Below are 19,057 nucleotides of genomic sequence, written 5' to 3' on the forward strand. Positions count from 1 at the left end.
ACCCATGATTAATTTGCATACACTAAAACAATTTCGTTATAAATAATGAATAAATGAATGTCATTTATAATCATGTTTATAATCGTAAGTAAAATTATTATTATATATATATTTAAATTTCTTAATTTTTTTATCAAATTTTTTTATAATCAAATTTATTTTTTTTTATATATTGCTGATATATCATGATTAATTTTATTTATTTTTTTTTCAAATTATAAATAAGAAATAACTAAGATTTTTCTATTTTTTTTAATAGAACAAGAGAATATAAAAATATCATTCTAAAATATTATTAAAAATATTTAATTTAAAAAACATTTTAAAATGACATATTGCTCTCTTTAATTAGTGTAAAAATATTACTCGAGGCCTATTTCTTAGAATTAATTCACTGCCATTTTCATATATTTAATACATATTCTGTCTTTTTTAGATAATTGTGTCAATTGAAATTTTATATATAGACAAAAACGATAAGATACAAAAAAATACTATTTAGATATTTTATTTCTATGAAAGATATTAAAATACATATTAAAATTTTCCTAGTTGCAAAATTTATAATAATCTATATTGATATATAATTAAGAATATTATATATATATATTTATTATTATACATTTAAATCTAGTTAAATGTAGTATATTTTGGTGTCAAGCACCTAAAGGGGCATTTATACATATACAGAATGTTATTAAATATATGGAATCTTTAGAGAATAGATTCTAAACACTAAAAAAATGTGAAAGTTGATTAAAATATAAAAATTTAATATGATATGACATGATCCAATATGATTTAATTAATCAATATTAAATCGTTTATAAATCATTTGAAAAATAAACTTCAATTAATATTTTTAAAAATCAAATTTTATATTTGTTCTGATATTCGAATCGATTTTTCAAAGATATTCTACGAGTATTTAATAGTATTCTGTATATGTACATATTTCGTAAGAATTCAATGATTTGTATATTAAAATATGTTAAATGTGTAGAGTTTAATTTGTATATATTTGTATAATTTATTCTATATATATATATATATGTATATATGTATTATGTAAAGAAGATGGAGCTAGCAATTTTACATTTATTCAATTATTATTAATTGAAGGAGGAGATTATAATATAATCTATTACATGTGTGAATATGCACATATCACAAATGTGAACAAATTTTAATTTTTAAACTTTTGTATAATTTTTTTTATAAATTATGTTTCATAAAAAATTAAATTAAAAATAAAAAAACAAGGTTTTATATAGTAGATTATTTAAATGCATGTGAAATATTTATATCTCCTCATTTTAATTAATAAAATTTTCTGGACTATGTACTTAACAAGAAAGTATTTTTAATAATTAAACAAATTTTTGTTTTATATTGTACGCATATCTTCTTTATATAATTTTCTTGTGATAAATTTCTAACAGGGAGTAATATTTTATCATATTTACACATTAACTTGATTTTTTTTAAAAATGTAAATAAGAACACAAATATTTGAATTTTTACAATATATAAAAAATATAGAATTAAATATTTAATATTTCATAAAATTGAATAGCTTATTATTTTTATTACATACAAAATATCATATTAATAGAAAAAATTTTGTTTTATACAGATTTTATTTTTTATTTAATAAAATTTCGCTGAATATTATATGTATAAAGCAATGATATTAATTGTGTTATAAATATTATTCGAAAAAATTTTTGCAAAATTTATGTATTATTGTATGTAATCAATTTATATTGTATATGCAATTGTAATTAGTATATATAAAATATTATGTTTTAGAATTTATCTCATATGTGCAAAAATTGTTTTATTGAATACACATTTTTTATATGCTTTATACATTTGCAATTTTGGTAGTACAAAACTGCTTATATAATACTGCAAATAAAAAATAATAAACGCACAAATATACAATTACAAAAAAATGATTCATTTTAAAATTTAGTGCAATTATATAATATATAATAATGTATTAATAGTTTTTATATTTTATTCATTATTGAATATATAATTATGTGATTTTTAACATTAATATTTTATTGTTAAAATTACAATTTTATTATATATTTTAATATTAATTTGAGAATTTGCTAAATGGATGTACAGTTCTCATATTATAGAAAAAAAAAGGCTAAGTGAGAAATTATATATTTCAATATGTAAATTACAAAATACTAGGCTTATAATAAAATTTAGTTATAAAATAAAACTATGAAACTATGAAATATTCGACTGTTGTAAAACTTGTGTGCCATGGCATATTATTTCTTTTATTCAGACTGCACTTAGTGATTAGTTATAATATAAATTAGTATTGCACAGATGAGTCTGAATATTTGGAAATACATGTTGTTATTCGTCTCAACTGATATAATAAATAATACTACTAAAAATAGAAATAATTATACTTATTAAAATTATATTATAAATTGTTTATGTTAAAAAGTAATTATGTTTAAGAAGTAATTATATTTTGAATATATGATAACATATTGATTTAGCAGGAATTTAAGTTAGATTAATTTTCAAAGAGATTCATTTTTTTTTCAAGTGCAAGTTTTAAAAAATTCTTTATATAAATAAATGAGGCAATAACATTATAAAATTCATTAAAATTTTTAATCAAGTATATATATATATATATATGTTCAAATTATAATTATAGTAATTAAAAGATCAAATATATTAATTATTATAACATATTTAAAATTAATTATGTATTACAAATCCTAAAATTATGTTATAAATATTTTTTAAAACTGAATTGTGAAAATTTAGTTATATTGCTTTATTTTATACATTATATGCATATATATATACATATATATGTGTATGTGTATTTATTTGATTAAATTTTATACATATATATATATATAATGTAATATTTAATTGATTATTATATAAACGAATATATGATAATGACAGAATTGTTTCAAATTTATTATGTGAAATTTGAAGATATGTTTTGAGATATAGTGCCTCTTTAGTTGCAAAAATTTGAATAAATGAAAGTCAGAATGCTGTCCAATATGTTAAAAAGAATGATTTTGATAACAACTTAAATATAAGTCTGACCATAGTTTATAATATATTGCACAAAATACGTGATTAATAATATGAACTTTTATAAAAAGAAAAAAACATGTAAACATATAAGAAAAAAAAGAGTTCATAAGTATTCAATAATAAAAATGAATATGGCGCATGAAATAAATGTTGCAATTATGTAAGTAATGCAGTGTAATCATAAGTTTAACAGATAAAATTGAGCACTAATACTATAATAGAAAATTGCTTTTTGAATTTTGTTTTTTTATCTGTTACATATATATTGAATTTATAAATAAAGATATGTAATATCAATTAGTAATTGCATTAAAAATTATATCAAATGACTTTGTATGTTTTATTGAATCTTAATATTGCGAAAATAACAAAATGATTTGTTTATTAAATTAAATCAATATAACAATAAGTTTACAGTGTAAGTTTATATATACTAGCTTATTTCATATTTAAATTATTCTGATAAAATATTATTTATTGTGGATTAATGAAGTCATAACTATTAGTATATTATAAAATACTATAAAAATATAAATTATTATGTTATTGATATTATGTTTATTGATTCATTGTGATTAAAAATAATAAAAATAATGATGAAAACAATATGATTCTTTTTTATTGTTAAAATAAGTTAAAATTGATGAATTACATTAATAAATTATAATATAAATTATAAAATAGATAATTTATAAAAATAATTATTTGTATTATTTGTAATATAATTAGTTGCAGAATATTCATGGTAACTTCTTATCCGAAACTGGTTTTAAATTTTATATGCGATTTTTAAAATCGAATGGTATATCGATTTATGGTTTACATCAACGACCTCTAGTGAGAATATACTATTTACGATATCATACACGAAATAAAGATAGTCGATAATATTTCTTATTGACGATCAGCTGTTTTGAAAACGAACAAACAAATATTACATTAAGAAGAAAACTTAATCGAGTTTTGTATTGATAGATATTCAATATTTTATAAATAAAATGACAACGGCCGCAAGACCTACGTTCGAACCTGCTAGAGGAGGACAAGGACGCGGTGAAAAAGATTTAAGTGCAATATCAAAACAATACAGCAGCAGAGATTTACCATCACACACGAAATTAAAATACCGGTATTATGTTATTTTTTTTATTTTTGTGTGATATGTATTTATTTTTATTTTTATTTTGAACAATTTTTTGTAACTTTTTGAAATGAATAATCAAACCTAACCTTATTCATTTACAACATTAATGAATTTCATTTACAGAGAACATGGACAAGGAACTATAGAGGAATTGCGAAATCGGGATTTTCGTAAAGAATTAGAAGAACGTGAACGTGAAAGAGAAAAGGAGAAAAGTTCTAACCGTCGTATGATAGAACCACCTCGAGAAACTTCTACAACGAGTGCTAAAAGACAGAAAATTGACCAAGTACCTACAGCAAGTTTAGATGCAGATGATCCTCTTGACGATGATGATTCAGAGTCGGAAAGCGATGAAGATGATACTGCTGCTTTATTAGCAGAATTACAACGTATTAAAAAAGAAAGGGCTGCGGAACAAGCTAAAAAGGTAAAATGTTTGTATATTTTATTCATAAATTCAATTTTATTCTTTTATATATGTATGTAATTAATATTTCTATTTTATTTTATATTTTTTATTTTGCAGGAAATGGAGAAACGACAGGAGGAGGAAAGAATAAGAATGGAAAATATTCTTTCTGGAAATCCTTTACTAAGTTATTCTTCCCAGAGTGGAAGAACAGATATGAAAGTCAGACGAAGATGGGACGATGACGTTGTATTCAAAAATTGTGCTCGTTCCGAACCAAAAAAGAAACATGATGTATTCATAAACGATTCATTAAGAAGTGAATTTCATCGTAAATTTATGGAAAAATATGTTAAGTGAATGAACTATATAAAAAGTACATTATTTGTTTGTATATAGTTTTAAGTTAATATTACCGTATGTTAATATGTAAGTATCTCATGTTATGCTTACAAATAGTATAAGAAATTATTCTTAAAACTTTAAAAATGGATTACGGATGGCTACAACTTCATAAGCATGTTATTAAATTACATATTATTATATCCAATTCTGTGTACACACGTATATACGTATATGCGTGTTGATTAACGACACGTTACACACACACAAAATTTACTAAATTAAAATACGAACAATTAATAGCCATCGTACAATTTGAATCTAAAAATAGAAGGCGTCATCAAAATTTGCGATATTTTATTTCATTGAACAAGATCCAGAAAATTTTATTGCCCGCAATTTTTCTTTTATGCACGCGTTCGTTTACGTACTCTCGATCTATCTCGAGGAGGTCCACTCTAACAATTTCGCAAAGAAATCGTTAAATACTTCATATGTAAAAATAAGCGTATAAATAATTGGAGTGAGAGAGTAGAGGGAGAGGAGCAGGGTGAGCTAGAGTGGGGTAAGGTGAATCAAGGTAGAATGTATTGGTCTGACAGAGATGGTTGATTGTGTGAGGGGGGAAAAGGAAGAGAGAGAGAGAAAGAGAGAAAGAGGTAGAATAGAGGGAGAGAAAAAGAACAAGCTAGCCGAGTATACTGGAAGTTTGTCCAGGCAATGTAGGTATGTGTTTCGGTAGCGGTGCGATCCGGCCTCGGCGGTGGTGGTGCTGACGGCAGCGCGTGTAAACCGCTGGGTCAAGTATAACCGGTCCCAGGGTCCCCGGAGCAGCCGGAGGCAGCAGGCAGTCTACCGGTACGACGCGCAGCTGGTTATCGCCGGTAGACTCCCTGGCACCGACCTGGCCAACTAACGCAACAGGGACACACGAGGGACCGGCTCGACTCGACCGGCAGAGAGACAGAGAAAGAGAGACGACCGTTCACTGGTAGATCGCTTCAAGATGATTTCTGGGAAGAGATATGTCGTACGTTACGGTACGACCGATCGGTTCTCTGTGCGGTTGAATTCGTCATCGCCAATTTCATCCTCTTCGCCTTCTTCTCGAACCTTCAAATTAGGAGAGATGCCGCTTAAATACCATTTTTCGGATCTGGCTAACTCGCGATCCTCGTGGTAGTATTTACAATTTTCATTGTGTTGATGTGACTATAATTGATATTTTATTCGAGAAGTTTCATTCCAAGTAATTCATGCGTGTCGTTCATGTGTAGTAATATAAACTTTGAGAAGATTTATTTTCACGATAATTAGATCATAGATCGTTACATCTTTCTTGGACTCTTTAAAACAATAAAATTAGTGTATGACGACTAGTTTTATAACTTGATCACGATCGATAAAATAAATAATTTAAATGAAATTATATAACAATCATGGTTCGCTTTAACCAATTGCAATAACGATGAAAATTTTCAAATGCGAAAACAATTATTTCCCATATTTTCATATCATCAATCGATCAACAAAGTTTAAATAAAAATCTGATCTCATTTTATTTTTCGCAAAAATTTAAATTATCGTTAAATTTTCTTGATGCGAATCTAATATCTAATTTTTTGAAAAAATGAAACGAAAGGAAAAAGATATATGCTGGAGGAAATGCAATGGTAAATTGGTAGACACACTGGTCGAACTCGGTGCGCTAAAAATGCAGAGTTGTCGAGTTTTCTTCAAGAGGATAATCTCCGAGGGAGGGATTTCCCCGGTGAACGCACCTCTGGATTCTGCAGCGGCCGATGCTCGACGGGAATTCGCCCTGAAGGCACTCTCCCTTCCTCTCCCTCTCCCTTTCACTCCTTTCCTCTCCCTCTTTCCCTTTAACTCTCTTTTTCTTCTTACCTCCCTCCCTTCCTCTTGTACACTCCTCTCTCTCTCCTCTGCTGCCACATTTTTTATTTACCTCCTATATTCCTCTATTTACTTTATTTATTCCGTTGCTGTTGGTCAGTCGAGAAAGAGTGTTGGACGAAAGAGAGCGAGAGAGAGGTAGAAAAAGAGAGAAGTATGGCGCGAGAGAGAGAGAGAGAGAGAGTAAACTGCAGCATCTCTTGCTTTTCTCCAAGAGTTCCATCCATGGACGTGCAGAATGACGAGCCAGGGCTGTAAGCTACTAACATTTTATTGGGTGAGCCGACATGCATCGATAATGGAATCCCCCATCCTCCTCTTCAAACATGCTTTCAGGATTATCTCCGTGGAATTGAGATCCGAACATTGCGGAATAAGCGGATGGTATGCGTGTGCCCCGACACCTGTAAGAAGAACATTGGTATGTGCTTAATGCCTGTCACATGCAACCGGCCGAGTTGTTTGCGCGACCAAGTAGAATTTTAGTGTCGTCGCTGTTAAGATAGAGTTATTATGTTGTATTATATTTGATTCGTAATTCGATCCGAATAATATAATCATATTTATATTACTATGTATTTTCAATAAATAATCAGAAGAAATATCAAGATATTCACTCGATATCGAAGTATCACGATCTTTCGAAAGAGAAGAGATGTAATTTTTCATAATTTCGAAATACATAGAAATACATTAAAAATATCTATTTTCTATTTATTCGCGCATTATTCATCACCAATCATAGAAACATGATATGAAAATGTTATATAGATAATCGAATAGTCGCGAATTTTTTAGATGCGAAGAGAATCGAAAAATCGGACTTTCTTTTTTTTAATCTCGCTTTATCGATTCGCGAATACCCAGCGGAGAGAAGAAATTGTGCCGAGTAAACAAATATTTCTTACAACAAACTGGATATTGTAAGACTTACGTTGACTTTATTGGCAGATTAATGATACTACCGAGTCAGATTCGCTTTCACCGTCATCCGCCCACCCCGATCCCTTCTACGTTTATGGTCGATTGCGTATAAATATGACACGCGACTTATTTTTTTCTCTCGTTTAGTTCTATTAAAAAAATTCCCTATGGAAACATGATATTCGCGACGTTGATTTTCCGATCCGTCCATCCAATTTATTTGATGAAAATAAACGTGCACGTTTATTAATTTGCAACAATAATTTAAAGTCTTCCTATCCAGGAAGGAAAAAAGTTCTTTCCAGTTTTTCGTTTTTTTTTTTTTTATTTACCGAAACGTCCTCTTATTCTTTACGAGTTATAACTTTGGTGAAATTATATCGTTTAATAGTTATAGTTACGAGCTACGTATTATTGGAATCCTTTCGTAATGATTTACGATAGTCGTATAATTCGACGTGATGTATTTCGTTACAACGAAATACGTCATATATCTTATATAGAAGTACATCGTGCTACGATGACGAACAGATTATTTATTTACTCGTCGCTTATTCGCACGATTAAAAATGTTGAGTTCGTAACAAACATTTATACACATCTTTCTCACGTGTTAAAATTTAATCCAACCTTATACTCGATCAATATTATTATCCAAACCAATCGTATAAAACGCGTAACGCAATTTTTTCGTGAGGGATAAAAACTACGCATTGGCAATCTTCGATTCGACCGTCCCATTTATATACGAAAATATCCAGAAATATATTTCGTAAAGACGAATAAATCAGCTGTCGTCAAATTCTGTTTTCACGCAATCTAAATCGATACAGGATACGAACACGTTTCCAAAAATAAATGTCTGTAAAGGTTGCGTGCCATCGAGGCGCGCGTCTTCGAATGGAATTTCTCGTACGGCCAACTTTCGTGTCAACCGCTGCATACCATCCCGCCGCTGTTACCTGTAACAGCCTGTAAACAAATTCTTTGCCATATCCGTCCATTATCCGAGGCGAGTTACATTTTTCGAGCGTTACGCGTGTACGGATCGGGAGCGTTGGGGCATTTTCCGAGCGGTGGGCCGCATTCCTCTCGGGCCGGAAACGGAGGATGGGTTTTCCCGGATCGAAAACACACACGGGTCGGTAGCGGAAATAGCGCGCAACCGGGCGATCCATCCGATAAAGATCGAAGGGGTTGAAGAAGTGGAGGAATGTTGGAGTTCGGTCGGCCGCCATCGCACGCCGTGTCCTCACTAACCCTGATCTCCGGCACCACGTTAGAGTGCCGAGTAATACCAACGATCAGGGCTGGTGAACGCCGCCTACTTCTTCGGCAGGGGCGGTCCTATCTCTATGACCCAGGGACGTGCAAATGTCTTCGAAAATTCAGCGGGATCGGTCGGGCGGGAAATTATTTTATCGGACAAATCGTTGCACGCTCGTTAAGGCGAGTTTATTTTCCTTTTCTTCCTTCCCCGTTGTTGCTTTTTCCCTTTTTTTCCTTTTTCCTTCCGCGCGTTGGATACGAGTTGGAAAGTTCTTTCTTCCTCGATTTTTACGCTCGTGCGACGAAGGTAAAAGCGCACGAGGAAAAGTAGGTGTAATTCGTAATCGAGGAAACACCGAGTCCACGAGCTCTTCTCTTTCTCCGCTATAAAAATCCGCTCGAACGGAAGATTTTTATTTTTTTAACGTTACACTTCCGAAAGTTGCGAGCGTGGCGGACGCGGGGAAGCGAAGAAATTTATTTCGCCCGGTGAAAGCAACGGATTCGTCCTTTTTTGCGAGTCAAACGATGTTCAACGTCGTTGAGCGAGACGCGTTTCGTTCGACATTTTACATTTTTCAATTTTCACGAACTTAATCCTTTCATTTACTCATTTTTATTCATACGAAACGTTTCTTTACCTTATAAGAAATGACGGGACCGCGTTCTAAAGAGAGAGAAAGAGAGAGGAATTATAAACATAATTCTTTCGATCGGTCGGATCAAAGTTTCGAAGGAAGCGGATCGAGTGGAAAATCCGAGAAAATGGAAATCGACCATTTTATTTCTCACGTATCTACTCTACGTTCCATCGTGCACGATTCTCCCTTCGTGTTTCTTATTTTCAGCAGTCGAGGCACGCGTAAAAAGGTCGCGAACGATCCCCAGTGAAAGTAAATCAAATTTGCAATCGTCTCATGTGCTCCTCGCGGCCGCGGCGAGGCGACTTGGTTGCAGAAGAAATTTGCGCTGCAGATCCCGTGCGTATGTAGATTGAATTCCCGTCTATCTTTCTACCACCACTCGCATTACGTAAACGAGTTACATTGTAACACGCGTCCGCGAATCTCTTCGGAACCTTGCAAACATCTGGTGTTACATGCAACATTCGAGGAATGTCGCCGCGTCGGGCGTGCGACACGAGCGTTGGTCGCGTACGCAAGCAATCCGATCGAGAAACATTTTCACCGGCTATCCTTCATTTTCGCGGCTCGCGTTATCACGACCATCACAGTCTCGCACGTTCTATCGAACGTTATCACGATAAACGCGCGCATACACGCGAATACATTTCAAAATCGATCGAGCGCGCACGAATACTTTCCCCTTTTCTCGTCGTTCACACGTGACCGTTCGAAACCTTCGTTCTGTTACTCAATAGTTGCTTCGAACCGGGTGGTGACAATGTTAGGTGCAACGACACCCGTTCCTCATTAACCGCTTCCCCATCTCCCGTGGAACTTTCGATTCAAGCAGGTGGAGGAAAAAAGCTGGATGCTGGATCCAAGTTCAGAAACTTTAGAAACTTTAGATACTTTGAGGAGGACGATTACGATCGTGGAACGTCTCCACGATAAGTCGGAGTTTACGTTTTCAATCGCGTAAAAGTCGTCAGAGGACAACTTCGCTAAACGCATTCGGTGACACTTGATGAATAAAGAAGCGAAGAAAAACACGTATGGAGGGAACGGCACGTAAGGAGAGAGAGAGAGAAAGAGAGAGAGAGAGAGAGAAAGGACGAAGAGCGCGCAAAGTGTAGGACGCGAAGGGAAATTTAAACGAGAGGCAAGAGAAAAAGGAAGGCGAGAAGAGTGGAGATAGCTTTAAGAAACGCGATTAAAAAACGTGGGCAAACGTAACTCGATACGCGCGTCGATCGATAAATTCTTATTTCGCGAAATAAATTGAAAAAAGAAAAGAAAAGAAGAGAGAGGGAGAGAGAGAGAGAAGAGAAACGAAGAGGACGGCGCGGAAAAAGAGGAAAGGATCAGTATGTACGCGTGGCTAGCGGCGTGGCAAGGCAAAAGCTGTGGCGAGGTAAGTGGAAGCGAAGCGAGGCGAGGCGAGGCGAGGCGAGTCGAGGCGAAACGAGGCGAGGCGCGAGCGAGCCGATCCAAAGAGGCAAACGCAGAGAGGAAGGCGAAGAGCGAGGCGTGGCTCTGTCGGAGGAGCGGTACGGCCCTGGGAGGCGGTGGTGAGGCCTCGCGGAGGAGCAGCGACGACGAGGAGGTGCACGGCACGGGCCAGACAAACAGACTGGCACTGGCATCGCGGGAGTCAGCGGCAGTGGTCACCGCTGGTCACCGAGACGGTCTCTCTCTCTCGAGAATCGGCCCGCGTTTCGCCAACATGCGCCCCGTGTCTATCCTTTGAGTCGCGGAAACGGGCAAAGTGCGCGCTCGGCTATGTGCTTCGGAATCGATCCTCGATCGCGGTAACCAGCCAACCGACCGACTCAGCCGGAGAGAGTATCGCCGTTCGGAATCGGGCTCGATCGACCTCGGGATTAGTTGTGTATCCGTGCGCGGATAAATTCATCTCTTGGCGGGATAAAAACGGGAAGGAAAAGTATCGATCGGACCTGTTCGGATCAACGGTTTTCCAAGAAGGAGGAGGAGGAGGAGGAGGAGGAGGAGGAGGAAAGTTGGTAGCAGCTCGGTCGAGAAGAGAGAAGAGAAAAATCGGGGCGACTAGGAGGGAAGGAGTCGACGGAGGAGGTGTGGAAGCAAGGGGCGAGGGGGAGGAGTAAAGAGACAATCGGCGCGGTATTCGGGAGAGTGGCGCGTTTCGGTGTAACGGTCGGTGTACGGTACAACGACAGAGTGTGCGCGGTGTCCTCGAAGGGCGATCGATCGGTCGATCGGCCCGGTCGTCGATCGCCGTCCACGCTGGTGGCTCGATAGGGACGACGGCGACGACGACCACGTCGTCGTCGTGCGAGCGCCGACGTAGGAGGAGGAGGAGGGGAAGGTGGTGCTGGTGGAGGTGGTGGTGGAAGCGGGGGGAGGTGGGATGGTGGCTTCCGGCCCGTGCCGATCTCGAGCGGAAAGAAGACGCGCCGAGATGTCGCCGCGCCGTCTCGCGCCCCTGCTGATCCTCGGCACGATCCTCGCCGGGCTGACGAGCACCGCCGCGGCGGACAGGATGAGCGGCCTCTACGTCGACAACGGTTTCGACCAGACCATCGTGCACAGGGTGGTCAGCCAGCGCGAGAAACGGGAGGTCGAGCACGAGATATTGAATCTGCTCGGATTGCCGGATCGGCCGAGGAACACGGCCGGTAGGCCGCCACAGGTCAAGAGGTCGGCGCCCAAGTTTCTCTTGGACATATACAAGAACGCTCTTGGCGAGGACGAGGACGAGAAGCCGATCGGCGAGCAGCAACGTAGGGCCGGCGAGTTCGACCTCACCGGTCAGGATCTCAGGGCCATCGACCAGAGCGACGTCATCATGACCTTTGCCGCGCACAGTAAGTCATTATTCCGTTTCTTTATTCCCTCTCTTTCTCTTTCTTCGTATACGTGTACCACGTATATATATATATATACACATAACGTATGTATGTATATATATATATATATATATATATATATATATTATATATATATATTCGGATTTACTCGACAACGCGTTCGAGGATGGTTTGAACCACGTTTGGACCGAGCAGTACGTATGCGGGATCCGCAACGTACTCGGGGGATCGTCTCGTCCCAAGATGATCCGGAGATGAGATGGATCGTGGTACAAGCTTTATCTTTTCGCGGCAAAATGAGGGGAAAAAAAAAAAGAAAAAACTCGTTTGATCGTCGTACGCTTCGACTCGTGACGATGAATAATCCATACGTGCGTGCGTATTATATACACCAGCGCTCGCTCGATATCGCGCGCTCGTTGTTCCTTCGTGTCGCATCGCGTTTACGCGTCTCGATCGTCATTATCACTGTTGCTCGTCGCGTACGTACGTACGTACGTACCTACGTAAACGTACGTTGGTACGTAAGTTTACTCTTGGCCATCTGCATGCAACGTACAATACGCGCACTGTGAAGAGAGAAGAAGAAGAAGAATCTGCGGGAGAAGGAGGGGAGACGTGATGACGTTTGTCGTCAGCGACGACGTCGTCGTTTCAATGCTCGAGATATTGGCTCGAGATGACGTCTCTGTTTCGCTGGATCGCGATTCCGACTACACCGTCCGGAATCCATCGGAATCGGCCAGAACGAATTCTTTCTCTCTCTCTTTCTCTTTCCTCCTCTTTCCTTCTCCTTCTCCTCTCTCTCTTTCTCTCTTTCTTTCTCTCTCTCTCTCTTTCTCTGGCTCGGAGGTTAACAGGTTCCGCGAACGCGTTTCCCGATGGCATGCGTCTAGTTTGCGCGCCGCGCGGGCTGCCGTCCAGAGATCCGTCGATTTTCATTTCACGCAGCCTCCACGCAGGGGCATGATTCTTGTTCTTGGAGCGGCACGTTTCTAATCCGTGTTTTCCGTTGAACGCGAGCGGATCACGTTTGCGGCGAATCGATTTGTATTTTCTTTTTTTTTTTTTTTGATTGGACTATTTTTGTTTCGTTTTTATATAGCTCGCGCATACGAGATATCGAGAACGATTACGGGTTGGAAAAGTTGGGAAAATTATCGACGATCAACGGGTTTTAATTGGCGAAAGTGATCGTTCCGTTTCGATTATTGTTAACGTTTCGAGAGGTTCGTGAGTTTTGAAGAGTTTTTCAAGACTCGATCGACTCGTTTCCCTTTTAACATATGCCAGAGATAAAGCAAACTATTTCATCTCGATTTTTAAAAGAGATAATACATTTACATCCAGATGTTTCGCCTTTTTCTTTTCACGCGCGTGAATTCTACAGGGGAAAATACGTTGGAGCGACAGATCGGGTCGCGTTTTATCGATAATATCATAAATTCGGTGGAACGTGGAGCCTCGTGTCTTAAAACGACGGAGAGCTGTCTCGTCCGGGCGAAAAGGTATAAAAAGAAAAGAAGAACTTTTGGTTGAGAGAGGGAGAGAGAGAGAGAGAGAGAAATGGTGGAATTGGTGCGAGAACTGGTTTCTTAATCGTCGGATTTGAATTCAGAGATACTTTGAAAATGTTTTCAGCACCGATCGATATAATTAACACACTTGTATGAGTTTACTCGGGGATTATAAATCGCTTTACCAACTGGATTCTACCGGTTTAGAAGCAGTTCTCGTGGGTGTGAGCATTCTGCGGCAAGGAATGCTCGTCTAGCGTTTCTTCGACGGCGACTTTGGCAGATCCTCCGCTCGATTCTCGAATATCGTTCAACCCGTATCACCGCTATATCCGAACGCTCCAACATTCCAAATCTTCTTTTTCTCGCTCGATTTTAAGAGGAAACCCAAGTTTTTTCCCCTTCCCTTTCTCCCGTTCGAAATATTACGAATCGGCGCGAAATTCTGCAATTAACAGCACAGAGAGAGAGAGAGAGTAGGTATATAGAAGAGAAGAAGAAAAGATAAAGATACGTTTCGATGATTATTGTGGCGATATCTCGCGAGACACGGTATATCGCGATTGATCGTAAGTAGATCTCTCACGAGTTTAAAAGTAGAACGTCGATTTCCGTGGTTATTCTGCGGGTTGCTGCTCGTCCCCGTATAATATCGTCGAAGGAACAGTAAATCGATCCCGTGTCGCGCTTTTTACCTTAATTGCTCTTATTTACAATACGGAGAAAAATTGTTGGATCATTTTTAAACACAACTTATCGGTTGATCGAAAGAAACGAACGAACGAAGAAGAAGAAACGAATTTCCATTCTCAGTTCGCGTTCAGATTTCAGAAACGCGAACCTGTTTCTCGCGAATCTCGCGCTGTGCTTCCGCATGCATATTCATCGGGGCATAATAAAATTTGAGGCCGTGTCGATTTCTACGAAATCGTGACGTCACGCGAAAAACCGTATTTTTCGAGTTTACGAATCGAGAAAACGCGTCTCCTCTCGTTAAAGTGTCACGGAATTCTTTCGAACAAACGCCCTCCCCTCTCCTCCCGTACTCCGACACACTTACACTCCCGACTCGAATTCACGCTCGTTCTATGACGAAAGAAGCAAGACAATTCGATCGATCGATCTTCCGTCTCTCTCTCTCTCTCTCGAACGAACGAAATTTTTACGCTTTCTCCAAAAATTTCTCGAATAACGGACGCGATAGATTAATTTTCCCCGTGATAACGAAATCGTCCTCGTGGACGGCGGCGAAACTCTTTCGATCCGGAGAATCTTGGAGATTCGGACGATTACGGAAAGCCGGAACGGGCCGGTGGAAACTTTCTATTCGGCCAGATATTTCCCGCAAGGTTCAACCAGCTGACGCGGACCGCCCATCGTGAATTCTTCCACGGAGGAGCCCCCGGACATAACTCTTGGATTATGTCACGCTTGCTTTCGGGTGATCGAGATCGGCGCGGATATTCTTCTTCTCTGAAAATCGCCCGGTTCGCGTATCGTACTCTATCGCGCGTAGTAGAAGGCGGTTTCCACTTTCGTTGCCGTCCACTTATGCAAATAAAGCGGCCGCCCTGCCCGTCCTGGCAAACTTTCTACTCGAACGGAATCTCTTTTCGTCGCCTCTCTCCGTTTTATCGTTCCTTCCTTTCTTTCTTTCTTTCTTTCTTTCCTTCTTTCTTTTTAATACCTCCATCCTCTCCTCTGCTTTTACACGTTACGAACTAGTACCGGTGAATTCTTCTAGAAAGTTCGAGGAAGATAAATTACAAGGACACGACGAACCACGTTCCCGATGTGTGAAATCAGACGGGGAGACGTGTCAGGCCGGTTATAGCGGATTCGTGATCACGAAAACGATCCGAGTCAATCGAGGCTAACGCGTGAAATTGCCACGTTTCTGGTCCGCTTTTATTAGGGGACCAGGGGGCATCCTGCGCTCGATTTAAACGTTCCAACCTCTGTTTCTGCCGTGCCGGATTCGGATCGTTCTTCTTCCAATGTCGTTTTTTTCGCCTTTTATTATTCCAATAGAGAAAGAGAAAAAGAGTGTGCTGTGTGCGTGTATCTATGACTCGATTCGATGATTAACCGAATTTTAGTAATTTCTTTTTTCTTCTTTTTCTTCTTCTTTTTCATATAGTTGTATATTTTTATCTATTATCATTCTTGATCCCCCTGCTGCGAATCACACGAAAGAAACGAGAGAGAGAGAATATGAATCCAAGGAATAAAGAGAGTCGTCTTTCTAATCTTTCCAATACGACGTAGTACAATGTTTCTTCCCTCCAACGTGTCTCAACGCGCTCATACATTTATATTGACAATTGCAACAAAAAGAACGTGTCTCCTCCGGTTCATCCGGTTCTTTGATATCGCGAGATCTCGCAAGATCAATGATACTTTGAAACCCGCGCTTTGATTTGATGCAGGATAATCGCTTTATTAAGAAAAACAAAAAAAGCTAGAGAGAAACGTGGAATAAAATTAACATCAAGCGCGACGAACCCGAACGAACAATCGACGATTCTCGAATTCGTGGAAGCGCAAATGGGAAAGAAAATCGAGCAAGTAAACGAAAGATTCGATCGTGTATCGAATATTTCTTATTGTTGGCCTATTAAAATTGTCGATCTTCATTTCCTCTCCAATCTGAGAGGGGAAATATATTACGTTGCGAGAAATTTATTCGTATATGAGATAAATCTCGGGGTCCGATATACATTCGAGGTTCAACGAACCTCGGAAAAAGGGGGAATCCCCTGTAGCAGCAGCTCGGAGGAGCTGCCTCCTTTCTCGAAAGATGGCATCGTAAATTGTTCCGCGATCGAGGAATGGTAATTTGCGAGCAACGAGCAGGGGAAAGGCAGGACATTTTCCTCCCACAAATTCCTTCCTCCTCGCGTGTCTTCTCTTTTTTCTTCGTTCGGATTTTTAGGGGCGGATTTTCCTCCGTGTGGAAGAAACAGAGGCTTCGCTCGAGCGAAGTTGGATGGAAATTAATCGACGATTCGTTCGATATTGGGATATTGATGGAAGAAGGATGGAAAAATACATTTTTAGCGCGATATTTAAGGGAGAGAAGAGACGATATAGCTAAAGATCGAAGCGTTTCGAAGAAGGATAGAAAAATACATTTTTAGCAACAATATTTAAAGGAGAGAAGAGACGATATAGCTAAAAATCGAAGCGTTTCGAAGAATGAACGAAGGCGAAGCAAATCTCTCTTCAAGTTTCATTATCGATTAATTACGAAAATAGATTCATTTGCATAAATATATCTACATTATAACTCGTACCTGATTACAATTATATTTTCATATCGAAATCGTAACGAAAAATTGAAGGCAAAAGAAAATAAAAATCCAAATCCAAATCTTACTCCATTAATTTCTCAATTAACCAATGAAACATGGTAGATGCATTTGCATAAATATCTATTTATAATCTTATACCAAACCGCAATTTTATATATACATATATATTTTCGAACCGCAATTTAACCGTTATTTTCTCTCACAAATCATTATAGATCTACGATCCCTTGAAAGGGCGTGTGCATAGAAAGGAAACAAGATGAAAGATATATCTTACGATTTGCACGATCATCCTCTACGTACGCAGAAGCTTGAATGAATACTCGTTTTCGCGTTTCGTTCTCAAACGAAATTTTCTCAAAAAGCAATGGCAAAAGTTTCGTTGGTACGTTGTTTCTCTCCCTTCGAGAGGGAAGAGGAGAGAGGGAGAGAGAGAGAGAGAGAGAGAGGAAGGATGGTTAAGGGATACGCAGGGTCGGGAAAGGCGATGTTTCATCGCCTGTCGCGGGGAAGATCTTCGAAGAGATAAGATTTTTACCTGGCGTATATAATCCACCTGAAACTGTTAACCGGGAACATCAATGGAAGCGCCGCTTGTTCGTAATATGAAAGAAATATGGGGATTATCGGCTCGGTTATCGCAATTGGTTTCGTTATTTATTCAACTCTCATAATTGAATTTATATGCGCCCTCTATCTCCTTCCTCCGACCGAGGTTCCAAGTTAATTTTCGATGATGGATCGAACGTGAATTCCTTTAAGAAGAAAAAAGAAGAAGAAGAAGAAGAAGAAGAAAAGAAAAACTAGCTAGACGAATCGAACAGGAATTCGATAATATTAAATAATCGCTCTCCCCCTCCCCTCCCCGACAAACAACGCTTAACGCTCCGCGAAATCGATTATTCCGCGAAAAAAATCACCGATAAAAATCTTTATCTCGAATTATCCAAAACGAATGTGAGATCCAAGATCGGAACAAAGAGAGAAACGACCCGCGCTGCTCGATCCAGAGGAATCGTGATCGTGAGAGAGAGGGAGAGAAAAAAAAAGAAAATCGCAAAAAAACCGCGCGCTCGATCCGTTACACGGCAATGCGATCAATTCGCAAAGGCGAACGCGTTGTGTTATTTCTTCGATTCGCGCTCATTAGACGATCGACGAGCGTGTCGTGCTAATTGACAACACGCGGGCACTCGCGAGTTTCCCGATCGTGCAAATTTATGCGGGGGAAGGGGGGTCGGAGGCGGACTCCAGTTCGAGCAACTTTTTTTCCTTTTCTCTAAATCCGTACTTTACCTTTATTCGCGGGATGAAACGCGTTTAAAACGTGAGAAAGTGATGAAATTGTCATGATGATGATGATGATGGTCGCTTGGATTCGTTACCTCCCTCTCCCCTTTACCGCGTCTATCGGTGCGGATCGAGATGCAAATGCGAACGAGTTTACATGCGAGCGTTCGCTCGAGTTCGAGGTCGTATGAATAAACGAGATAAACGCGGAAGGCTGGGAAATTATATATATATATATATATGAAATAGTTTGTTGGTATTCGCACGAAAAATGGGAGAACGGAGGGATTGTCACGATACGTTTTCTTGAAATTCGATCAATCTTATGAAAGGGTTTTAGATGGAATAAGGATTGTTATA

General features: G+C 38.1%; 2 protein-coding genes across 2 annotated transcripts in view; both read left to right on the plus strand.

The window, feature by feature from the left end:
- The first annotated feature begins 3,924 nt into the window (after window positions 1–3,924).
- Window positions 3,925–5,656, plus strand: LOC408632 (spliceosome-associated protein CWC15 homolog). The gene is made up of 3 exons (XM_392172.7): window positions 3,925–4,228; window positions 4,367–4,673; window positions 4,773–5,656. Exons 1-3 carry the CDS (start codon window positions 4,098–4,100, stop codon window positions 5,013–5,015), a joined length of 681 nt encoding a protein of 226 aa, XP_392172.1. The 5' UTR covers window positions 3,925–4,097; the 3' UTR covers window positions 5,016–5,656.
- A 5,452-nt stretch (window positions 5,657–11,108) lies between these two features.
- The window catches only part of LOC410776 (protein 60A), a 33,479-nt gene continuing 25,530 nt past the window's right edge, over window positions 11,109–19,057 (plus strand). Inside the window, exon 1 of the mRNA XM_394252.5 lies at window positions 11,109–12,573. Coding sequence (XP_394252.2) covers window positions 12,117–12,573 — 457 coding nt within the window. The 5' untranslated portion in view covers window positions 11,109–12,116. The remainder of the gene's footprint in view (window positions 12,574–19,057) is intronic.

The sequence above is a fragment of the Apis mellifera genome, linkage group LG1 (assembly GCF_003254395.2).
Source record: "Apis mellifera strain DH4 linkage group LG1, Amel_HAv3.1, whole genome shotgun sequence".
In the NCBI taxonomy this organism is placed as follows: domain Eukaryota; kingdom Metazoa; phylum Arthropoda; class Insecta; order Hymenoptera; family Apidae; genus Apis; species Apis mellifera.